This window comes from Trachymyrmex cornetzi, unplaced genomic scaffold, assembly GCF_001594075.2.
Source record: "Trachymyrmex cornetzi isolate Tcor2-1 unplaced genomic scaffold, Tcor1.1 scaffold223, whole genome shotgun sequence".
Lineage (NCBI taxonomy): Eukaryota > Metazoa > Arthropoda > Insecta > Hymenoptera > Formicidae > Trachymyrmex > Trachymyrmex cornetzi.
This window is the reverse complement of record NW_017296881.1, coordinates 1565486-1591839: the sequence shown is the minus strand read 5'-3', so window position 1 is coordinate 1591839 and position 26354 is coordinate 1565486. Positions and strand designations below refer to the sequence as shown.

Below are 26354 nucleotides of genomic sequence, written 5' to 3'. Positions count from 1 at the left end.
TATATATATATATATACATTATAATTTAAATTTTTTGATGGAATACATCTTTGAATTACATACAGGAGTATATAATGTTGCAGTTTATCACTTACTAAGAGAAAAAGTCGATTTTATGATGCTTAATAAATTCCATTTGTTGTGCATACGTGGTTCAGCCTTCATTCATTCGACCGTCATGACGGCGGCGAGTCGTAGGACGAAGGAAGAGACGTGACGAGACCGACGAGAGATACCGGGCACTCATTTAGCCCGGCAATTTATTCTCGCGTTTTGTAATTAACACCAGGAAAGAAGTAGCAGAAGTTATTCTTCTCCTACGGGCACGGGACGGCGTGGCACGGGTGGAAGCGACTACTCCGGTCAGTCTGCCTCCTCCCCCTCCGTCATTTCGCTTCGACTCGCTCCACCTTCGACTCTTCCTCACGTGAAGAAAACGTACATATCACTATTAAGCGTCAGGGCGGTTGAGGCCCGGAACCTCCTGGACCAACTTGAGAATAAGAAACACACACAAATACACGTACACATACAGAAGAAGAAGAAGAAGAAGAAGAAGAAAATGGAGAAGAATGGCGAAAGGGGGAGACGCAGATGAAGGGGGAGAGGAACGGAAAAGAGACGGAGAAGAATGGAGAAAAGGAAATAGGGGTAAGAGGTAAGAGATGAGGCGACGGCGGGGCGAGAGCGAAGGAGAACGGAGGAGGATGATGGAGGCCTCTCCTCTGCATGCCACCGCAGTCAGCCTCAGACAGAAAGCGGTCTGTATAATTATGGGTTGTCACCTCATCAGCTCCGGGAGGGGAAGGGCCAGGGGAGGTGGCGGGGAGCGTTCATCGTCTGCGCGGAGGCAGGGGGCGGGAGGTTATAGGAGTGCAGTCTTTAGCTCAAATTGTGTTTTATCGTCTTTCGCATTCGGCTTTAGGGTCCCAGCGACCGGAGGGTGATTGAGCCGCCCGGAATGGCCCCCCTTCTTTCGAGCCTTTGCCCGATGTCTTCTCGAAAGATGTCCGTTCTTACCAGACGCGACGATTCTCAGGTATAATTGTGCGTCGCATGTCCACTCTCTTGCTCGAGTATTCGCTTATAATAAATAGAGCGTTCAACTAGACGATGGATATTTTACATTTAAAAAAAGAGAAGGACGCGCACGCATCGTTCTTATCTTCCTCCGAAGGAGACTAGCGATGTGCGTCAAGGACCTCGAAACGTCTTCATTGATCGTGGAATGCCGACGCTGCATGCATTGTGGTTGGTAAATACGTATTGTCGGAGCTGTAAAATCGCAAAACGTACGTTTTAGGTTTCTACGATATAACGTGTCTTCTTTCTTGCTTTTGTATCCGTTTCTCGGTCTCACCCTTCCTTTCTTTCGCGTATATACGTGCCAGTCCGTGCGAGGGCACATATACAAAAAGGGGCGCTGCGCGAGAAGGTACTGAGGCTAAGTGGCGAGTTTAGAGGGATTTCATTAAATCATATGGATTGGGGATAATGTATGTTATTGAGCGGAGCGTTCAAATCGCGCTCTATAAGTTGTAATAAGTCCAATTTTAGGGCCGGTCATGGGCCGGGTCCCGCAGTGGTTGTCGGACGATTCGGTCGCCCGTTGGCCGTCGGCTGCCAATTGGCCCGCGGCCGGCACGGAATGACAGTCACTGGAACCGGCGAACCCGCCACTTACTCGTCAAACGGCCAGCCGGTCCGCCGAAATCACTGCCATTTAGATAATTTGTAATGAATAGGCACCACTCATTCCATACCCCTACTGCTTCTTCCTCTCCTGCTTCTTCTCTCTCGCGCTCGGTCTTGGGCTCCAAAAGTACACGTCGGTCAGGTTGGCAATGACAACAGTATAGTTTATCCAATATTTCACAGGTCAGCGTGGATGACGGTTCTGAGAAAAGACACAATAAATCGCGATAGAGAGCCCTCTGAAACCGTCGAGTTTATCCTAGACCACTTAAGAAAGAATTCGAGATTTCATCCTCACCCGAGCGGTGAAGGATTGACCTCGACATGTTTCAAATAGATGTATGCATTCGCACATAGGCGGGTAGGCGTATAACGTGATTAATAAACGTGATTGTTAGATGCCAAAGTAAATCTACGTTATCCGAGTATGTAGAATTGTATATAGACACCGAATTGCATTCTAGGAGAAAACATATCGATGCTAGTTCTGCGTGTCGGTATAATAAACAGCGAGACTTGGCGCATGACGTCGTGTCGTTCTTCTCGCGAGTTTTCCCCACGACGGGAGACACGTGCCGAAGGTACGTGGCATCGATCAAAAAACGTGACTGCGCATATATTATCGCTCCGTGTTGCCGACTAACGAGAGAAAGAGAGAAGAAGGGAAAGAGTCGGTCGCGCTTGTTTTGAAAAATCGAGGATTCGAGACGATGGCGAACCACGAAGAATAATACAGGCGTGCTATCGTCCGATATCGAATATATAGGAAATAAACCCGACACGAGAGAGAGAGGAAGAGGCATCGATACAGTCAGGCGATGAAACCCCGGGTCGGCGGTTTACCCGAGGCCCCACGGATTCGCGAGCGTATCCATCACGGTGGCTAGCTAAGGCGTCGCGCAAACACACGGGTCTAACGGCGGACGCGCGAATCAACGCGCAGATTATATGCAGAGGCTACGCGCGCCGCCGCCTGTTGTGATTGATATTTGGTTAAGCGGCACAGCGATCCATCAAGTCCGCAAAAGCGCTCTTTATCCTTGGCTCGCCAGAAGCTACACGTCTCACCCGATTCCGGTGAAATCCGGATACACGGTCGTTCTCCTCCCCCTTACCCAGTCAGTCTTTGGTTCTCTCTCATCTCACGAGCCTTCCTCCCGGCCATTGCCGTAGCCATGAAAGGCGGAGGATGATCGATAATTGAATTTACGCAGTTTCTTCGCAGAGAGGTGAGAGGGAGGTTATAATACGTCACGTTGCGTATGTTGTTTAAATCGTACGATGTATAACGGAATCTTAAATGCATGTATATTCTGCTTGCAGACGTACCGAGGATGGAGAAGTCACCGCTTCTGGCGAATGGATACAATCACCCACCCACGCACCTGAGCCACATGCAGTTCATGCAGCTCGGCGGGCATCCAGGTGCAGGACATACCGCTATCCTGTCACCGGCCAGTCTACCGCATCACCTGCAAGCGCAAGCACAGGCTCGGGCCGAGCAGGGTCTCAAGGTCAACCCGAATATGACCAACATGGAAGCCCTCGCGAGGTGAGTCTTCCCCCCCTCCTTCCTTTCTTCGCGGTTCATCTCGGCGTGTCAGAAGCGTCGAGAAACCGCAAACTGTCGTTCTCTTGCGAGTTCCGGAAACTGCGCTTCCTCGCGCAGCGGGAAACATTTTCATTAACTTCCTCCCCAAGGTTTACGAGCTGGGGACAAGTCGTATCGGACGAGATGGTAATAAGCCATCTCGCGCAATGCGCGAGGAGAGGCACGATAAAATTGACAGAGAATGAAATGGAAACTCTCGTTCGGTGCTTTTCAGAAAAATTAAAGCTTCGAGTTCCGTTCTTCGATTCTATAGTTTTGCACTTGCTTTCGCGCTAATCGACAGTTCATTCGGAAATTGGATTTATCCGTTCTGAGTGCCTCACGGCGATTGCTTTGGCCGGCGAGGCCAAAAGAATACGACTTTAAGAGGATTGGAAGAGACAGCGAAGCCGTGGAAATTCGAGGAGTCTTGACACCGCTTGATCTCTTTCTCCTTCTTGCACTTCTCCTCGCTATCCTCTTTTTTTTGTCTTCCTTCGATTTCACTTTCTCAGACGCTCGTTGTTTACTCGGTTTGGATTACGTTACACCGCGATGCGCACTAACGCGTCGATAACTAATCTTGTTTCTTAGATGTATATATATATGTATATACGATCAAGCAAGTTTTGTAAATTTATTGAATTTTTATTTCCGATCGAGTAAAGCAGCTTGATTGTGTATAATAAGCCGTTCGCTTATAAAAAATAATTAAGAGAAATAATTTAATCTTGCACAAAGACGTGGCAAATCTCTCGCGTTGTCTCAAGACGTGTTATTATTCATGATTTGGATCGACCTTGAGATTCTACTAGCATTTAGATCCCTCTTGTGGTGTTAGGCCATCTTTGAAGACATGAAGGCCTTCTTGAGACGGCAAATCCTTGCCGCGTTACGCGTGGTCCCAAGACGAATATCGCGGCTTATTCGGCTTCGTGAAGTGTGCGGAGAGCCGCAGAGACTTGAGAGAAAGAGAGAGAGAGAGAGAGAGAGAGAGAGAGAGAGAGAGAGAGAGAGAAAGGAGCACCGAAGGAGCAACATCCTCGTCTTTACTCGAGGGGATAGACACGAGGCTAATCCCGGCATTTGTTAACGCGTTTCTAATAGATGCTCTCGGTACGTTCCCGTTTGCCCCGCGATACGCTCCCGTAGCCGGCCGAAGCTTTCGAGGATACGGAGACTCGCCTTAATTTTCGATTACATCCGCCCCGTGTAATTAGCCCCATCCTACTAACTGTTACCCCCTTTGCTCGTGTGTTCGCTTTAGGCGGCGCGCGCCCGGAAAATCGGGACTTAGCGGTAGACACAGGGATTTGATAATTTCTTCCTTTCGGTCGGTTCTTCGTCGGAGAATGATTTCTGGTAACCCCGTCGAACAAAATAAATAATAACTGAAGACGAAAAAATAACATATTAAAGAGATACTTTTTCTCTCCCTGAACAATCTGATTTACGCACTTTGTATATAAATTATTATATCGATGCAAAGCCGACGCTCCGGATTTTTAACGCGTCTCAATCTTTCTTAACAACACGATGTGCGTTCGTGAGTGAATGTAGTAACAACGTGCGAGAGAACGTGTGCGTGTATGCTAGCAACGCGCGTACACGCATACGCGCGGGCGTGTATAATGACACGGTGAAGGCGGCGCCGCACGTTTCGCATTATGATTTCAGCGCTTTGCTTTTAATTAAAATGCAAATCTATCGCGACGGAGGAGCGAGCGAGCGAGAGAGATCGGGAGGTAAGACGGATTACGTCTGGGGGCGCCACGACAAACACCGGAATATGATTAATTCAACGCAACCCCATCCTGGGACACCGACGCCACCACCGTCACCGCGTCCACCCGCTTTCCCTTCTTGTCCTGCCTTGCCGCCACCCCTTAACTCGCCGTATCTCCTTCTTCCCTCCGTCCAACTTCCCCGCGCCAACCTTTCGTCACCCTGCGTGACCTCTTCGACCAGTTTCCACGGATGACACGTACGGCTTTCCTCTCCGTTTGCTTCTCGCTTTTCCTTCTCGCTTTTCTCCATTGACATCGAGATCCGTTTCCCGCCGTGCAAACACAACGAATCGTCAACGCAAGTCCGTGGAAACCGTGTCAGGCGTATTGACATTGGATCCCGGAATTTCTCTTCAGGATAATGTACTTGGGCATTTTCAAAGCGCCGTTGATGCCTGATTTCCGTTTCGTTTTTATATTACGCAAACGAAGATCCGGTCCCCCCCCTCCCCATGATTAACTTATCCATTTCTTTCCCCTATCTTTTTTTGCCCCCTCCCCCGCGACCGGCGCGATCCTAGGTCGCAAATTAACTCTGCTCCTACCGCGCTGACATCTCTTTTTTTTAATCAACGACATCAAAGGCTCTTCATTCTCGGTGCGTTCGGCAATGGTCGGAATCGTGTCGTAGCCGAGATGAGACGGAACGAGGACTCTTAATCAGTCGTGTCCTCTCACAGAATTATGCGACTAGTACTACGATCGCGAAACAACGCGTTTCTCCTTTCGTTTCCCTTTCGATTTTAGTCGCCGTTTTATCCGAGGCTTAGGCTTTCTTTTCCATTTTGTTCGTGTCGTAACCGCCTTTTGTTTTGTGCTCCACAGGTCCGGGACGGTTTGGGAAAACTGCCGAGCTGCCTACGAAGATATTGTCAAACATCTCGAAAGGTAGGACATCAAAATCGTATTAAAAAGAAATGATAAAGGATGTGGAGGGAAGGGAAAAAATCGTACCGGACCGTGGCTTGCGGTCATTGGGTTTTCACGCAGAAATTTCGAATGCGTTTCGAGCGCACGAGTGATAGCGCCCGTTGCGAGAGGGGGTTCATGCAACGCCGTTCACCCGTGAACCCGTAATTCTCGATTAGCCGGAAAAATCGCGCTACATCACGGACGGCAGCAAAAATACAGAACGCAACGCGTATATCGAGCTCGATGACGCGCGGCCTAGGCCGCCGCTGCACTTCCGATAAATCAGTATTACCGGAGAAGCGGTATCGAGTTTCCGGTTGCGCGACAAGTTGAGTCCAGGCCTGACGTAGTAATGCCAACATGATTTGTATGGTGCGAGAGCCCTTCTCTCCCACCGCGCTGTGCACCCTATCCCTCTCCTATACGCCGCAAAATCCATCCAACCGACCGACGGCCTCCGTTTCATCCGACACCAACACAGCCGCCGCCGCCGCCGCCGCCGCGGCCGGAGAGAGCGAGCCACCGAGGTTTCCGCGTGATCCTAACCACTTGTCACTTCACGGCACGCAGATCATCGTCGCGACGTGCCCGTCCATCATTCGGGGATTAAATCATTCGAGCGCTTGCGAAATACTCGCGCCTACCAACGAGCCAACGCTGCTTCGAAAGGGTTGATTTCGGAAAGGGGCTTTGCACCCACACACCCCCTCGTCGATCTCAGCGGAGAGGGTGCGAAGCAGCAGGCTCTACTTCATTATGGCTCTCTTTCTCTCCCTCTCTCTCTCTTCCTCCTTTGGACTTGTAACTCTGCAAAAACAAAAGGTTACGAGACACAAAGAAGACGAGAGAAGAGGCGCTACGTGTGCCAAACGGCATTCCGAAAATCTTGAATTTCACCCTCGCCGAGGAGGTGCAGTAGGTGCGAGAAGATGAAACGAAGCCTCGCACCTCCACGGCGAGTCTGGCGGAGAGAGCCGTTAATACGGGGGGTGAAAATCGACACTTGGCCGTCCGAAACGTAATTTCCAATTCAAAGGCAATGACCACTGGTCGAGCCCCCGCCCCCGCCGCCGACCACTCACTCGGCCCCCGCACGCGCTTACCCGCCCGCCTGTGCGCCGCCCTTTCTCTTTCTCTCTCTCGTCCTATTTGCTTTACCGTCGACCCCACCGTCGACTTCGTCAACCGGACAAACGCGTATTGTGATTTCAGCCTTTGACTGGTGGCCGTTCGATGGATATCGCAGGGGGTGGTAAATGGGCACGAGGCCACGGGGAGCGGATGTGGATGCGGAGAGCGGGCTGGGGGGGGGGAGGGAAGGGGGGACACGAGGGGCCGGGAAACGGACCGGAGTAGCGAGAGCGACGGGGGTGGTTTGCTGTGGAAGGGCGGCGGACCGGCGAGCGCACCGTGAATATTCATGGCGAGAACCCTAGACGAATTCGGACTTGTTGCGACTGACACTGATGTAAACCTTTGTTTATCCTGCGTGGCCCGCGCGTTCGTTCGTTCCCTCGAGATACGCGCCGGCAGCCGCGCAGCCGAGGGCGATCCTCGAGTATTTAACTGCGAGTTAAATTCTGATTAATCGACGGCGCCGACTTTATTAATTGTTTGTCCTTTTGATTTTACAACGTTCAAGCCTGCGACCGAAGACTGCGTTGCTCCTTCTGCCGTTTGTTTCGCCCTCTCTCATCCCCTTCGCTCCCGCGTTTTAATCCCGATGATTTGTTCTCGCTAATCCATTTGATCTACTCGCTTGGAGGAAAACTCTCATTTCCCCTCAAGTCTATCCGCCAGCTCGGTCAATTAAATCTTATATCAACCTGGTATCACGGTACGTTTTACTGCTTAAGTTTCTTCTGTGTGCCATAGCGTTTACAGTTGCATAATCGCAAATTTTATCATTATAACTGCATCTATCGATTATTTTCCCCCTTTTTATCATGAATAATATTTATAAAATCGAATTTTGGAAATATATGACTGGCGGATAAGCAGTTGTTACAAGCGGATGAAGGCGGAGTTGCGAGAGACACGCGGCTTCCATCGCGCTCCCGTCGACCCTCGGCACGTTGCGGCAGCGGCTCGCGCGTTATGAAGTAAGTAATATTAATGGTTCCCCGCAGTCAGAATGTTCGGTATCAATGCGCTAATGTCGGCTTCCTGGCTTTAAAACTACCCAGTCATTCCGGCATAATTCAGGCGCATTGTCTGTCGTCGTCCAACTACCATCCGCCATCAGTTTCTCGCTGCCTTGCTACGGGTTCCTTATCGTCAGGCATCCCCTTACGCGTTGCCTGCCTCCGCGTCTCCGTACTCGTCCCCTCTCTCGCCACTCCCGATCCGTTACCTTGTCCTCTGTCTCTTTTCAACCTATTCCGAACTTGGAGCCACCCCTCCCCGTCTCACCCACGACGTCATTAATTACGACGACGACGGCGACGACGTCCTATCGTCCAGGACATCTGCTGGAAAATAATATTCATAAAGTTAAGCCTCGTCGTTACGATCGACTCTTTCTGCTTCCTTTCTCACTCCCTCTCTTTTCATCGTGCTTGGGGTTCGCTTCTTGCTTCCTCTCCTTCTTTCGTCTTATCCCTCCTGCGTCGTACCAGCGAGATGACGTCGCCCATTTACATTTACGGTCATGGTTTCGTGGCTGCCGTGTCCACAAAGAAGTATATCGACGGATGCAAAACGACACACACGTCGAAACGCGTCGTAAGATATTTTACCTCTTGCCGCTTTGATAACCACGCGCGATTACCGCCGACGTTGACGTCGAGTCGTATCTCGAGAATGGCATGATCGAGATGATCCTATTCATTTAGTATAACACTTAGCTTAACATGAACGATTCGTTTCAATTCGATGAGCACATTAACGTTTTATCCGATTAATGAAAAGATTAAGGATATAAAATGCTTTAATTTTCATAGAATATGAAACATAATTTGATATTAACAAGCACTTCTCATGAACGTCTAAATAATTTTGTTTTTTTTTGTTTTTTCAATTAAACTGTACATGTGTGTTCGCGATGCAGATTTATGCATCATCATGCGTTAATATATTACATCTTACCATTTTGATTCATCACGTTCGGCTAACCATTATGTATTATAAGACAGCAAACTAACTTTCAAGTACAAGAAACTTGATGATAAAATGTACGCCATTTCGTACAAATTACGTGGGAATAGGCGCTTATCACGTAACCGCGGATAAACGTAGATCGAAAAAATAGTATCTCAATGCGAGATCGGTCTCGGCTGTCAAACGATTGGCCTCTCTCGTCTATCGCGGCGCTACGGGCGCGGCGAAATGGTTAATTCGACTCGGCGATCGCGCGGACGATAGCCGAGAGCCGTTCTCGTTCTCTTACCATCGCGAGCGGCACGCTAATTGCGTTCAAACGAACTGTCAGCGCGCGGACAGGCACACGGCTCAAACACCTACAGAGGTAACTATAGTTACACGTACGGCAGCAATGCGACGTGCGCGCAAATACGCGTATTGTGATTAATACCGTTTACACGGCAACCGGTCCGGGCTTCGAGCTGTCAGCATACCGTCACGAGAATCCCCATAATTACGTGATGTGCCGCGACGCGACGATTTCCGCCTTGTCCGCTTATTAACGCGTATATCGACATGAATTCGTACTATCAAAGGTCATGTTCGATTGTTCTTCTCTGTCCGTCAATTATATTAGGTGTTAAACTTAATTCCTGCCGTTTTCCGTCTCCAAAATTGATTTGTTTCGAAGGGAAATACCTTAATCAAAGTATTATTAACAAAGTATTATTAATTAGTAATAAAATAGAAAATGAAGGAAATTACTTTGATTAAGGTATTCATTCATCTTCCCTTCGAAACAAATCAATTTTGGAGACGAAAAACGGCAGGAATTAAGTTTAACACCTAATACAAGGAGTAAAATAAAGGAACAAATTTGGAGACCCTCTGAGCTCTTCGTATTGAAAAAAAGTTCATACAGGCATACATCTGTAAACTCGATACAATGCACGTATATTAACTCGGATTTATAAAGTTAACACATTCTAGTAATATAAAAAAAATAATAAAAATTCCAGTAGCATTTTTTATTGTTCTGTAGTTATTTATAAAAAATACAAAAAAGTTCCGCAATTGGTATACCAATAAACCAAAATTAAACAAATGGCATTTTGATATAAAAAGTGTGGAACTTTTTTTTATTATAAAAAAATTATAAAACTATAAAAAGTGCTACTGGAACTGTCATTATTTTTTTATGTTAGGTACTAGAATGTCGTTCTAATTTTATAAATTCGGGTTAATGTGTACATTACACCTACACACAGTCTAAAAATACTACTAACTTAATAATTAAATAGAAGCACTGTCAACAACATTAATAGTAATTTATATTGATATATTAAACTGCTCTCGCAATAAAATATTTGACGATTTCCAAATTAGGATGAAAATACAAAAAATATTATTGAAAGTATCAGGAAAAATCTTTTTTTTTTTTACTTAAAGAATAGTTATGTAATTTTGACAACCTTGTAAATGTTTATATGAACTTTCTTTCATGTATGGATAATTCGCCCCAGAAATTTCTCTTCTTATTTTAGTTACAACCTATATATATTTTAATTCATTCTCTTATTGCCGCGACTGATTTTCGCGATTAATTGTTACGACATGCTATTACGTTGCATTGGCGCGATGATTGCTTCGCCAGTTATTTCCCTTTTATAAATAATCCTCAAGCGCGTGCGCCGCGCCGTCAGAATACCGTTCGTCGACGGTGGTGGCCGTTCTCGCGTCTCAATACTCACACCATAGGTGGAGGGCTTTATCCGAGCAAAATCGCAAGATGGCAAATTGCGTCAAAGTAAAGTGAATTATGCGCGAGAATCGCTATGCGATTATCCCGGCGCTGACAAAGCGCGCGTTAGTCACGCTATCACTCTCGTACTTCCATCTTTCTCTCCTACGGCGCGTTGTTCCGTTGTATCGTTCTTCGATTCTTCCATTTGCCCACCCAGTAATTTTCCAACATAATTTTCGTATGTAATTGCCGGTGTGCGGGCGCGATTGACTGGGCAATTACTCAGATATTTAAAGAAATGCGATCTGCATTCGAGAGAGAGAGATAGTGATGGAAAAGGGGAGCGGATGCTCGATTGGGCTTTAGGGTTGCCTTAATTTTACGAGAGCGGACCTCGGCTCGCGAAGCAGGTATAAAATTCATCGCCGGTCGCTTATATGTTCCTCGCCTGATCACTTTCGATCGTTCTCCGCCGATCGATTATGCCTGACGGTCCCGTGATCTAATCCCAACAACAGACGACAATTAGCCCGGCGATTTTTTGCGCGACGCGTCTTCTCTTCCCTCGGCGGAGCGTCGTCGTTCGCTTGCGTGATTCGAAGGAAGATCCAGCATGGAAATCGATAGATGGTTCAGTCGAAAAACATCGATTCACGACAGCAGCCTGGTTAGTTTGCGTTCGGCTTTAGGTATAACTTGATCGATCGGGGGGTCCTTCCCCGAACCGATTATCGGCCGCTTATCGACGACGGGTTGTTCTAAGGACGACGCAGGGGCGATCAGGTTATGTCACGATCTTGTCGTGACCGGACGGTCGTGAGGTAGGTCCTTCACGTCCTCCGAACGATGATAATAGATCCGTCATCCTTCCACGATGCCGCGTGCACGTCTCGATTGATCGCGACGCGGCACGAAAGGAATCGTAAAAGTCACGCGTCAACATCAATCGAGAGCGCTGGGCGAGAGAATAAAGCAGCATAGACAGATTAATGGATACGCGAGTAATGAAAAGTGATATAAAAGCGGGTTTCGGTAGCTCTCCTGAAGCACGACAAAGGAGGGAAGTAAGACAACGAGAGTTGGAAAGAAGAGGAGTACAACTGGCTAACGCGCTTGTTACATCAACGGTAAATCTTCCGACTCTCGTAAACTTCTCGGGGCGAGCGAGTAGAAGTCTCGAGGTCGTCGCGCCTTCTGAAAAGACGACAGGCTGCTCCCGAGAGGGGTGAGCGCGGAAAGGAAGTGTCTGGGAGAGGCTGAGCGACATTTATTTTATTAACTCGACTAAATTATTTATCGACCGGACGTTGCAGAAAGTGCCGTGACATCGTTTGTCCGAAATGATAATTAATCCCTCAACGCTCGGGGAACGCCGACGACAACGAGTCACTTTTGTATGCAAATACTTTGCTAATATTATGCGGCATTTTGCTAGGAAGTAAAGGAATTTTGATGGATGCAATAAATAATAGAGGCAGATTATTTTTCGCGGAATAATATTACGATACAATCTTTCTTGGAAAGCGATCGTTTTTTGGGGTCATTTACGTTGAAGATACAAACGACGAGAATACCTACTCGCGGCTTTGGTGCAAGCATAACAGTGCGTTGCACAAGGGATGGGAGGAACTGACACGACGGGTATTACGGGGTCGAAGGGAATCATCCGGTAGAGAGAGAAAGAGAAGGAGAGGTGTCATGTTGTGCCAACGTGCATTATTAGAACGTACGTCATCGGCCGGTAACGAGCCAAACCGAGCAAACTTTGGGATGCGAGCGACGTTGGCGACTTTAACGCGTCCACGTCGTCGTCGTTGTCGGCCTCGTCGGGACACCGACAAAATGATGATTAATTAAAAACATAATTATAGTCACGCCGTCCGCAAACATGTCCGCCGGATACTCCTACCGGACACTAATGTACCGTGAAATTGTCATCCTCTTTAGTTCTCCTCAGTATTTTTTCCCACTCCTCGCTCTTGTCTCGTTAAGCCGCCGTTTTTCGTCGGATATTTTCTCAACAAGATGCGGGCTATTCGTGTCGCGGCATCAGTAACGTTGACTAACGAGCTTGCGATCGGTGTGACACCGTTTTTTTTTTTATTTGCCATTGGGACGCGCCGCCTAGATGGGACCACCGGCGATGATCGCGGTTTAGCCTGTTATCGCGAAAATGAGAAAACACGTTAGGAAACATATTCCTTATTTTTTATTTCTTTGACCACGCGTCTATTTTAGTAACCTCTTCCTTGAATACACTATTAAATTTATTATGTCAAATTATGTCCACACAATCTGAGTTTCTTAAATTATTTCTATAAATCATGCTCAATATGCTCAATTTAATTAAAGACTTAATTTAACTCAAGAAAATATATTAAATTTAAGATTAATATTAAATTTAACCCAATTGTTATTTACTAATTGCATTGTTAATATGGACATTGTTTACTTCGAAACTAATCACAGAAGTGGATCGATTTAGATTCTGGAGACACATGAAAGTTAAAAATAACAAAATGTTATTCTTAATTTAAAGAATTGAATTACCATTGCTCTTTTAATATCCAACAGACGTAAAATTTGTTACAATTTATTATTTGTTTTCATTACTTAATTACTTCAAAGTATAACATTGTTTTCAGCGTCATTATAGCGACTTTCCTGTAAAGGTTAAGCCATTCATCTATAGTTGTTCGTAACTATTATGTATCTTAATTAGAAACTAAACGATTAGTTTAGACCGTTTAGTAACGATTTGACGTTGAAATATCCGTCTTTTCACCACCTTCCGCTACTTCATCAGACGCGTATTTTTCACGCAGTATCGCGCGGTCGGCCAAGATATATTGTTATTAAATGGTTCCCCTTCGGCGCCGCACATGTCAGTATATTACGTAGTGCGGACCTCTGAACACGGCCGAGTGAGGGGTTACACGCTCGCTGATGTACTCTTATTTATACTCCCGCGACATGCGATTCCTCGCTGCACTTCCGGCGAACGCCGGAATATGTATACCTTTACACCCTCATCTCACTGTTATCGATTCGGCCCTCATGTATTCTACTAGTTTTACGTAGACTTCCGTGTATAATGGGGGGGCAAGAGTCGATATACTTGGAAGAAATCTCGTCGAAGCCCGGTGCGTAACACAGATAAGAAATTAAGGAGACCTCCATTGAAGCGTGGAGGTGGCGATCAACGAGGTCGACGGGGGCGAGCGGGAGCGGCAGGCGGTTAATTGAAAAGCGGCCGGAAGGGCGTCGTTAAATAAACCGCGGACGAACGTTCCTGCGGTTCCGCGGTGCTACCCATTCGCAGCCTCGGTTTCACTGGCACTTTTGGTAATGAACTAATATTTGCAGTGTCCGTCCCGCGCGGCCGCGCGTTTCCGCTCGCGCGTGTGCGCGTCCCTTACGTGCGTACGCGCGTACACGCGTGTGTATGTGTGTGCCTTCATACCGGGCACCGGACACGGAGGTGGAGGTGTGTGGACACAATCGTCGGCGTGTTATCAGCGACCCTTCCGTAAATACGCGCTTGGCCCCGCGGGGTCGGACCCACACCACCCTCCCCTCGCTCTCCCACATCTCCTCTCCCTCTCATCTCTCTCTCGCAAACGGCAGTGCACATGCATGTACGTCGTCGCCGATGCATGCGCTCCGGCACGAGAGCGCGAGAGCGAGAGCTGTTACGATATGCATACAGATCAAATAGCTCTGTGTGTGCTTTGCATTCCCGACGATTGCGCCCCCGAAATCAGATTCTTCTGCCTTCGTCGTCCACATTCTCCCTTCCTTCGGGGCGACCCCGCGTGCTTTGATCACATGCGACGTTTTGCATGCGCGAAATGCGCGATGCGTCGCGTTCTTTTGATATTCAGGCTTGCGTCTAATAATTCCTGTGCGTAACTTCTATACCTAATAAAAGAATTTATGAAATTTAAGTGCAGTTAATATTGAGCACTATTGATATTTTGATTACGAATTTTGTTGGATAAATTTATATTTTTTACAGATAAATTTATTTGTAAAAATATAAGTAAAAAATACAATCCGATTCCTAAAGTGATGAAAATTCTTTGTTAAGTCCAGAATAATAAAAAATAAGTATATGGCTTGTAAGAATTTTTAATTATACTTTTTAAATTTTTGCTTGTACCTTTATATAATATTTTTGCAGATAACTTTTTACTAGCCATAAAATTTATAAAAAATCGTAGATATTTACGAATAATCGTACGTCTTACGATACATACGCATAAAATTAGAATATTAGTCATAAGTTCTTACAAGTTTTACGAGAATATGTTATGAGTCTTACGATTTTTTCTGCATATATTGACTCATTAGTTATCTCAAGTAGATATAACTACGAAAATTACATCTAAGTTTGAAAGTATCTCATTTCAAATACAGAATGCAAATAAACTTCACGGTGATTGATAGAGAAAAAGATCCAAAGTTTTTCAAAATAATTTAAGACTTTATAGTGATCGTACAGATTGTATAGATAATATTGTATAAATCGTCAATCGCCTAAAATTTTCCCTTCGGGTTTAAACGATCCATTGCTGTAATCAAAAGTTAAAATCAAGAAGATGGAAAAGAACAAGAGGTGGAGGAGGAGGAGGAAGAGGAGGAGGAGAAGAACGAAAAGTGTAAATCTCCCTCTCGCGCGATGATATTTCCTGCGCGTGACAGCGCGAGGAAAAGAGAAACGAAGTTCTCCATCTCGATGACAAACGAGCCGAAGTGGCAGCCACGGTCACTTGACAAGAATAATCGTTTTCCAATTGAAATCCAATAGCAACTTGGCGTGTGACTGCTGCGGCGCTGCTGCCCCTCTCTTACGTCCTCGCGCCCCACATTGATCAACGCTTCTAAAATGTTTTTGACATCGATTATGCGGAAGAGTACCGGGGCACGGGAATACTTTCACCCGCCGTCTTGCCTTCGCCACGAGACGATGGAGGATCGCGAGCGACCGCTCTCGGGAAGAAGCCACTCGGGCTTACCGCCTCGTCGGCGCAAAAAGCGGACTTTTCGAGAATTTAAATAATATCCTTTTATATTTTCTGTCGCGCGCGCGCGGGCTGCACAAGTAGCGAGGATATCGCGCTCGTACGTTTGCGCGTACGTCGGCCGTCATAAATCCAGCCGGGCGCTATGGGAGAGAGAAAATCTACAATTCTAAAGCTTTCCATAAAACACTCGACAAAACGCTTCGCCCGCACTTTTCGAGTGGCCACCGAGCCCTCCATCGCCACCTCTCTTCCTCCCGCCATTCTCCTTGCCCTCCTCCTCCTCCTCCTCCTCCTCTTTCTCCCTTCCCCTCCCTTCCCTTCTCGTTCTCTTCCCCGCTTCTCCTCCCGCACACCATGAATCTGTTGAAATATGTAAAACCGTGTAACCTCTTCAATTTACATAGCTGCGCTCCGCGTACGCAGAGTGGCTGCCGCTCGTCGCGCTAATTGATAATTCCGCGCACTGTACTCTCTCCCTCTCTCTCACGAGATACCCCGCCTCCCCCGGGCTAGAAAATTGCGCGAGCACTCACCGACTAAAGCAAACAGTGTCGAATCGTGGCTACCGAGAATCCTTGAGCGTTACTATTCGCGCACGCGGTCGAAAAGATCGACTTTCTCTCGTATTTCTTGAGGCTCCCTATTACACAGAATCCGAACGCGGATCTAACGATTTCCGATGATAACTTTCGTGTACGTGCCGATTATATTGCACCAAAGAAAACTACTTGATCGCTCTCAGAACTCTGCGTCGATATGCACCTACTTTCTTTCGAGATTCAGCCGATCTTTTTATCGGAAACTCGGATCTGCCGAGAAGGGAAAAGTTCTCTCTCTAGAAAAATTATTTCCGACCGGCAGGCAGAGCCCAACAACGAGAAAGGGAAGAAGAGAACGGGAGTGCAGAAAAAGAAAAAGGAGATATAGAGAGAGGAGATGATGATGATGAAGCAAATGCCTCGGACGTTGTCTCACGTGATAGACGTCCATCATCGAGTACGACGAAAGCTCAACATCGCGAGGCGACACATAAATATATATACGCCTCTGAGCACGTTGTGTTGATGCAACTATCATTTTTTCTCCTCTCGTCGCCAGTAATCGCGGTCGGTCGCTTCGTTTTCGCTTCCCTCTTCCACCGCTGTCTCCTCCTCTTCCTCCTCATCCTCTTCTTCTTCCTCTTCGTTCTTTTTTTTTTTCCACGCGACGCACAACACCACGCGTGATCCACTGCGACGGCACGCCGTTGCCACTGGTATTTCGGAGCTCGCTGAACAAACAAGCGCCGATAAAAGTACCGGGGGTATACAGTACATCTGGAAGTAGGGATCATCAGTCACGACGCATCTGCGAAGCACTCTAGTTCTCTCTTCTGCCCTCTGCTGCTCTCTGTTTCTCTCTCTCTCTCTCTCTCTCTCTCTCTCTATCCGTTCCTCTTCCTCTCTTTCTCTCTCGCGGCCGTCGCTGTCTCGGAGCGTTCACTCCTATCCACCCATTGCGAGCGCTAAAAACCATTTGTCATCGCCAGCGTAAATATGCTCTCGAGCGAAACGTGCATTCGACTTGCCTCCTCTCGCGAGAAATCGAAGGATTATTCCGATGGTTTGACGCGGCGGCGAAATGTGATTTTACAAGATCGTAAAGTTGAGAAAAAAAAAGGGTAATACCGTTTTATGAAATCTTTCAGAATAAACGCGAATAAAAATTTTTTATTATACATTAAAACTGTTGATTGTAACGATAGAGCACGAGGACGAATCGATCCGTTTAGCTGCTTACAAAATACACGCCGGTTTCAGTAACAATGACTGCGTTCAGCAGAGAAAGCAGAGCTTTGCAACTGTTATAAAAATATAAATGTATAAACCAGTCATATTCAAGAATTTTACAACAGTTGCAAAGCTGCTTTTTCTGCTGAACGCAGCCAATGAGAAGACAAAATGAAATCGCGGGAAATATGGTGGAGGAAAGCGAAGAAAAACGCGTTCGGCGCGGAGGCGCGGGGCTTATCTTTATTTAGTATAACCACACGTCCGCGCTCGGGGGAGTACCTTAAAAAGTTCGTCTAATAAAACCCCACAGCCATTTGTCAACGGGGGTGCGTAGCGCCCCGGGGGCCGCTCTGCTACAAAATGTATGTAAAACACATCCAGTCGACGTCGCGGCTCGTGAGGCCGTAACCGCCTACGTCTGATGGGCCGACATCTAAAATAATAAAAGTTGCCTCCGTCATTTGTCAACGCTTCCTCTAAGGAGCGGCACGGCGAGTCCCACCTCGTAATTTCGCGATGTCGCAGCTGCGGACGCCTTTGCCGTCTCTCTCTTTCTCCCTTTCTCTCTCTCTCTTCGTTACTCCTTCACCCCTTGCGGAAGACACTGTGCTACAACGATTTCGTGTGTTACGAACTCCCTTAATTTTATGAAGACTCGTCTTTCCCGCGTCCCTCGCGAAGGGAGAGCGCGATTCTCGTTACCCTTCGCGGAATAAGAATTTGAATGAAGCTCGCGCGAGTCGACTTAATGCGATAACGCGCGCGACATGACGATGTGAGTCGTAAAAAGCACAAGCGAGGTATCCTGTGAAAGTCGAGCACTCATCTCCGTTCGGTCGTTTGACGGTGCTTTCCAATTGCTTAACACATCTTGACACAAATATAAGTACACAGGAACGCACAAAGTGTAGCGTTATGCGCGACTCAATTGCAACAAAGTACATACTAATATTTACGTTGCACAATTTCGGATAAAGTTAGGTGTATTTTTTAATACCATTCTTATGTCTTACAATTAGTATTTTTTAATTCGTGACGTGGTGATGGAACTTTTACGTTTTTTTTTATTTATAGCCACGATTAGTAATTGTTCAATTGTCATTTAAAAATGTAAGGTTACACAATCGACTAATATGAGTGCTTTCCATTTAGTGATACAAGTCGACACAGACATCGTTCAGCCTTGACATTTAGAGAGTCAAAAAATAAAGATGGAACAACTCTTGTGTTGACTCGTGACGACATCAAATGGAAGACACTATATAGTTCTCGAATTGAGTACATGTCATTAGTGCTGTATCGATTACAGCAATTGAAAATTGAAACGTTTGAGCGCAGAAAAATGTCTAGGAATATTGTAATTGAAAAGCATCCTGAGTATATGTTTGTTTAAAATTGCAGCGATATTAAGCGAAATATTTGTAAAATATATGCACATACGTATCTATGCCTGCACATAATACACGTATATTGTGTGTGCCGGCTTGTATGTGCCGTCTCTTGAGTTTTTCTCGCTACTATAATTATCTGCCTCTTTGAATTATATCGGACAATCGCGTGCGCTCGCGTTAAAGATTATTTACGGTCGAACGCGCTTGCATACATACGCATCGACGGCGTGCACAGACGACGATCGAAACTTTGTATACCGCGTTTTACGATACGTAGACGGTTGGCTTAATTAAACCACGCACATGAACGGTTCCCGAGAAGGCCAAGAGCGGCTCTGTAAGCAGCGTCTCTTCTCGTCGGCGCTTCGGGTATCCGCGCGGGGATCCCAAGGTGACGCAAAACGAGGCGTTTCCGTACTTTATGCCCGTCCGCCTTAATCCCTCGGCAATGCGGTGGCGGCGCGAGAGAAGAGAGGCGCGACGTGGCCTTAAAGTGAAATAATAAATAAAATAATATATCCCGCGTTCCCCAGTGCCGACTCGCGGACGGGGCAATAATCTAGGAGAACTAATGTGCCAGACGACTTTTATGAAACGATCCGAAAGGGCCTTCCTCCGCCGTAGCCCTTTTACGCGCGTGTGTAGCTGAAAAATAAAATTCTAACCCTTTCTCCTTCTCGAGATGCGAGGGAAAGGTGATGGAGAAGGGAGAAAGGAAGAAAGGGATGGAAGCGACAGGATAAAACATTAAATACGGCTGCTGAACACCAGGGGCCGACAATAAAATTGTCGTAAACCATTCGCTCGAATAATGCACCTGCTATAGACTGTTGTGTTGTATCATTGTCTCATCTAATGTCGATTGTAATTCGTCGACGTACAGATATGATTGCGACTATTGTAAGAGATATCGATCGTAATGCGTAAGCATACGCGTATCAATTTATTCATTGTGTCATGTCGAGTTTCCAGTCGTGTATTTCAAATAATAATACACATATTGTATACACTGTGTGTGTGAAAAAAATTTATTAAATCTTAATACATATTCCTTTGAATAGTACTAATTGTAAGTAAATATTTCCTTAAAGTAAATAAATATTTTTTTTTTATTATTTATTTAAGATGTTGTAACTGTAATTATAGATTAAGGATAATTTTTTATATAGTAAAGACAAGAATTTGCTGGCAATTTAACGAATTGTTATAGTTATGGTCTTTTCATTTATTTAACATTGTATAGTTGTACTTTTATTTATGATTTACCTTTGTAACATTGAAAATGACCCGATCGGAATCGAAACGTTTGTTAACTTTATGATTCTAATTTAATTAAATTTGTTTAAATATTGGTTCTATGCCCTTTTTAGTTGTCATATTGTTTTATACATACGGAACCTTATAATTACTTATTAAATAAATATTTACTCATTAAGAAAAATTTAATTAATGATTTTTATATCAAATAAATATGTTTACATTTAATCAATATTTACTTAGAACTGTTTAAATAAATATTTATTAAAATTTACTAATTTTTTTCACAATGTACATGATATAAATTTATTTATACGTATTACATTATAAATATTAGAATTTATAAAATAATATGTCATCTCCTGTTACAGTTACTGTTACAATTTCCATGAAAATAAACTTGTACATATTGTTCGATAAATTTATATGCGTATACGTTTTATCTTTTCTACGGAAAAGAAGAAAAGGGCGCATTAGTTCTGGAATGGAGATCTCGTTCCCGTTCTCTATCGCGGATAAAACGCGGTCGAGCTTCGGTGGAAAATCTCGGGCTGTCCATAAAGTCGACCTCACCCTCGATGGCGTGTCGTTTCTGCATTGAAAGAATGATCGAGTGCCCCGCGCCGAAAGGGCGAACGCGAACGAATGCGCCCGGCCGACCACCATCAACCGGTGGTGGCGTTTGAGTGTAACCGCGCGCAGCACTCGCTTATTCCAGTTTATTTTCAAGTAACCCTTCACATTGCGCTAATGTATTTCTTTTAAGCCGCCATTCACGCCGCCCGACATTTCAATCCGGTCCATTCAGCGTCCGCATCCGCCCGCCCGCCTTTCCGTGAAACACACGGCCGATCGATCTAACCAACACCGCGCGTCAATATTCACACGACTTAATCCATTCCGGCGAGTGACTCGTCATCTTTTTTTTCCTTCCACCACTCCTCTCGCTGCCTTTCCCTCGCTCTCTTTTACATATTTCCCATGCGTAGTCATTTTGCGATACAGTCGCCGCTTTCTTCGTTGATTAACCGTTGATAACGTGGACTAATAGACAAAGTAGCCCCAGTTACGCGTTTTATTAAGTAGTAATTATTAAATAATTAAAATAATGTGGTAATAGTGGATAATTAAAATAAAGATAAGGTAATTAAAAGTAGATAATTAAATAATAGCTACAAATTTATTGATTAAAGATTTTATTTATATGATTATTCAAGGCAAAGTAGAAATTTTACGGATGTGCCGTTGCGAAATATTTGGGATAGTGAACGAGAGAGAGAATCGAAGGAGGAAGAGAGAAAGACCTACGTGGTACTTACGTAGGGAGAGAGGGTTTGATCGGAAGATAAAAGTCCATTGCTGCGTTCGACGTTATAATAATCCAAACGTGTACGACACGCGGTGAAAAGGGGTTACACTGCATTCCTGTTCGTTTCGATGTCTATAACGCGCCGACAAAGGGGTTCGCCGATCGCGCGTGGGTTCGTTTCGACCCTATGGATCGCTAAATATTTCATTTCGCATCCCTCGAAACGTTTAATCTCGATTCAGGTATCGCGCGTATGTAGTTTTGCGCAATTCGTGCAGGTGACTACATAGATGAGTCTCGATTTGCTTTCGGTTCACATTGCATCAACAGCACATCAAGCTTATGTTGTGCTCAAGCTACACCTTTACTGCAGAAGAAACAATATAGCAGATTATATATTGATTTCAGTATTTACACACGGAGAAAATTTTATATTAAGTTTTAACACAATTTTAAATTACACTTTACTATGTCTTGTATTTTCGATGGACTCTCACAACATGATTCCGATCTTAACTTTTACTATGGTAATACTAATTTTTATCACATAAATAAAGTAATTATTTTGTTAAGCCATATTCTAACATGAAAACAGTTAATTTTTACTATGGTACGCAAACAAAATTTGTTAGGTATATTTGATTTTGTAATAAAAAATTTTTACTATGAAAAAGTGTAAAAATTACGTTATATTGTTTTTAAAAAAATAACTATAGCATTTAAACTTGTAATTTACATGAAGACCGCAGCTACTACCGCATTGTAGTAATTTTAAATATAAAATTTTCTCCGTGCATTTATTTTACTGGCAATTGAAATTAAAATTTTTCTTCGTGTGAGAAAAAGAATATATCCTTTTTTTTATACCGTAAAATAACTTTTATCGCGACGAGTAGATGACGAAGCGTAGATATAGAAACGTTGTATTCCTGACTCTGATCGGACATCGAGGAGTTTCATTATTCGGGGTTGCGGTAGCTCCATCTTTCTCATCCTACCGCCCCATCTTCGTTTACATTTATGATTTAATATGATCGTCCATTGTTACGTCCCCTCCGGCTATATACCCTCCCTTTCTTCCCGTACAAATATCTCGCTTTCTATCCTCGTTACCTATGTAATTTGGACAGGGTTTATTGTTGCTTCTTGCCAGAAGAATGTCTGTTGTTTCCCCCTTTTCGGTCTCATCTTTGCATTTCGTCTTCTTAACCCGTTATTTAACATTATTCTCTTCTGCGTTTCTTACAATCGCGTGATGAATTAAGTTTATCGTATAATCGAAGATGCTTTCATGCAAACATTATTCTTGTATAAAAGAAAGAAAAAAAAAAGATTTTCTGTAATAGTTTTTTAGAGTACAAACTGAGTAACCTGTGTTAACCACAGTTAAAAGAACGTAAATTCCAGTTAAATCGGCCGGCACGCTGCGGAATGACAGTGGCGTAACAAAGGCGGTACAAAGGGACGGTCGTGCGCGGCATATTAAATTCGCACAGAATTCGACGAACTTTTCACCGGAGCATTATGGGTCGGCTATCTGGATGATGTAGCACCGAAGTTGGGAAGACTTTTCCGAGCCAAGCTCCTGCCTCCCTTTCTCTTACTCTTTCTCTTCTACTGGTCATATCTTTCCTCTTATCTCTCTCTCTTTCTCTCTATCATGCGCACGCTTTTCCTTGCTCCCCCTCTCTTTGGCATAGCTTCCAGGGTAGCAATCTTTTATTATTAGCGCAGGCTTTACCAGACAATGAAACGAAAGGAACGGAATATGATATTGTAGTACAGAGGCCCGTCGGAAAGGGAAGCTATTGTCGGTCTCTTTGAATTTTAAAGTCAACGATCGATACGGCTCGGGGGATGCGCCTTTAGCCATGTAGCCATATAAACCGCTTCAGTCCGCCTCCTATCTCACCCTCCCGTTCCACCCACCCATCGTGTGCTCGTCCTTCGAGGTCCCTTCACTGCCACCGGCTTAGTCCTGCTTCTGTTTATTCGGGATCACCCGGTACGCGATGATTCCAAGCGAGAAACCATCTTCCGATTCGTTGTATTTTTCGCCTCGTCGATACGAAGGAAGTGTGCCACTCTCTCGTGTGCACGTTGCTCGTTTCTTTTTTCAATCGCGAATCCGAAGGATAATGATAGTTTTCCTGCCACTTACGATAATCTGAGCGGAAGAAGTTTGCGCAACAAGTCGATGCAAATTGATGCAAATTAATAGTGAGATATCGATATCCTGATTAATGTAGAAAGTAAATCTATGCTTGAGAAAGGAACTCGAATGCGCCAAATGTCGATACTTGAACGGCACGGTAAAATGTATGTATCTACTCGTGCGCGAGGAAAATACCCTTTCCTCTCGGCGAGAACGGAGGTCGCAAGGCCGTCACCAAATTGTCGGCGGACTAATGATAAATTGCGCCCTCGGCCCTGCGGAAACACCCCACCCGTACGAGTACGGCGCACGGGGAATCAAATTGCAATTTGTTATTTGTAATTCCGAGTGTCGCTTAATATACTCTCGGCGCTCCCACCTTCCCTTCGCTCGCTCGGATGGCACGGAAGGGTTAGAAATTAAGCGTAGGTTGATGAGAAAGCGCGAAGGTGCGAGGCGAAAGGGTGCGAGTGTCATCTTGTTTCGTGCTAATAAACAGTGATTAAGCGCACGTTTTCGTTATTTTTATCATCTCTCGTACTACGTCCACTATACGAGAGCTAAATGCCGAGTCTGAAACTGTAAGTAGCACGATGCGTCGGAGCAAGGTCGTTACCTTCCAATTGTTTTTACGACGATTTCAATCTTTCTGCCGTTATCTTTCCACTTTCTCTATCTCTCGAAGCGATTTCCATCAAAGAATCGACATAGGGAGGGAATCGTCGGTTGAGTAGGCAAATATTCGATTTTGTCTATTCAATTTTCCAGAAAAATGACGCGGCTGCCATCTCGGGACCCCCTCCGCCTTTTCAACCAAATATTATCGCTGGAACTCGAATACGCGACGAGAGAGCGGGAGTCACGAAGGAAAAGAATAAGTTCGATCAGTCAGAGGGTGGCGGTTACCGTTTCGGTTATGGCTTTCGGAAGCGTCGTCGAATCCTATTCTTGCGCAAACCCGATAAGGGCCCTTTTACGCGTATATTTTCGCACACGCGTCGCGTCGTTTGCATCTACGTACGTCGTACGCATCCAGAGAGCAAAATAGGAATATCACCAACGGTTTACCATGCACTGGAAAAAAATTTTACTGAATCTTGATACATAATATTTCTTTGAATAGTACTAAATATACATTTACTTACAAAAAATAAATATTTACTCAATTAAAACATTGACAGTTAAATTAAATTAACGATTTTTGTATAAAATTAATATATGTTTACATTTAGTAAATATTCACCTAGAACTATTGAAAAAATATTTAGTAATTTTATATTTAATTTAGTATTTTTTTCAGTGTATCATCTGTATATATCAATCACTTTTACATCAGAATATTTTTTTTTTTTTGTTAAATTAAAAGTATTCAAAACAAAATTAATTCCTAAAAAAAGACATACATCAAGTACAAACAAATCTCATTATATAAAATTTAAAATCCTCAAAATTATAAATAATATTAAATCAGAAACGAAAAGTGGAATCGGCAATAATTTCGATGAGTGTAGGTTATAAAAAAACTTGTCACGTGGCTACGCGCCGCTGAAAACTGATCTTAGAAAAAGATATCGGTTTCAATATTCGAAAAAGGCTCTCGATATATCAGTAAGAGTACTTTTCCGTTCCATATGCGCGTCGCGCGTGCGATCATCCCTCGCGTAGTGACTTTCGATTTTTTTTCTCACGGTGTATTTTTCTTAAATATACTCTGCCGGATACGCAGGGGGGCAAGGTACGACGGGTTAGCTTGCGGCATCCAGCGGCTGTGGCAAGGGGGTCGGTATCCGTGAGTTTATTTGCGTTTTGCCTGCCGGCTGAGCATCGAGGCGTTCAGGCAAGCCGGGGAGCGATCGAACGGCGGACGACTTATCGTCGTCGAAAACGTCGAACAGAGAATCGCGCGCCATGTTACGACAGTCCCCTCCGCGCGCCTGCATCTCGCCCCCGTTTTACCCCGGGCCTCGGGGCGACGATACCAAAAGGGGTAAATCGGAATGAAATTATTTATGTGCGCGCACGTGGTCCTGATACACTGTCTAATCGATAGCGTCGACAGTTTCGGCAATCCTCCTCCTAAAAATTGACTTGCTCGTCGGCAATGTCGATTTTTATTTGCTGCAATTGGAATTCTTATCGTACTTTCTTTTTTACACAAATAATCGTCAGATTATTATAGTCTGCCAGTTCAGCAAATGCTTATTAGTTTCTCTGTATATTGAGAAAAAATGATGTTATAATTAAAATCATATTGCCATATTAAAATCATTAACAGCATTATTTTAATTAAAAATAATTTTGTTTAATAATTTATATATATATATATAATAATACCATTAATGAAACAAATACGTCATGCTCTTATTTTAATAAAATTTTATTTGTTTCATTAATAGTGTGTTACTAAATTAATAAAATTATTTTCAATTAAGATAATGCTGTTGATACATCTTTTTTTCAGTATATTGTAAATGGTCTAACTTTGACGCTACTTCATATGACATAAATCCGAATAGTTGATTAGACTCACGAGGATATACAATCCTTCGAATACACAGTACTTACTGAAGGGTATCGAAGATTTTTTTTCTGTGTTACGAAACGGAATCCTCCCGTTACTTTCACATGAAAGT

General features: G+C 44.5%; 1 protein-coding gene across 7 annotated transcripts in view; it reads left to right on the top strand.

Moving 5' to 3' along the window:
• Positions 1–26354, top strand: part of dac (dachshund family transcription factor) — a 207586-nt gene that overhangs the window by 101092 nt on the left and 80140 nt on the right. For 6 of the 7 annotated variants that reach the window (XM_018506307.1, XM_018506306.1, XM_018506302.1 and 3 more), the window contains 2 exons: positions 3019–3247; positions 5899–5961. In XM_018506307.1, coding sequence (XP_018361809.1) covers positions 3019–3247; positions 5899–5961 — 292 coding nt within the window. The remainder of the gene's footprint in view (positions 1–3018; positions 3248–5898; positions 5962–26354) is intronic. The other variant, XM_018506303.1, reaches the window with a different exon arrangement.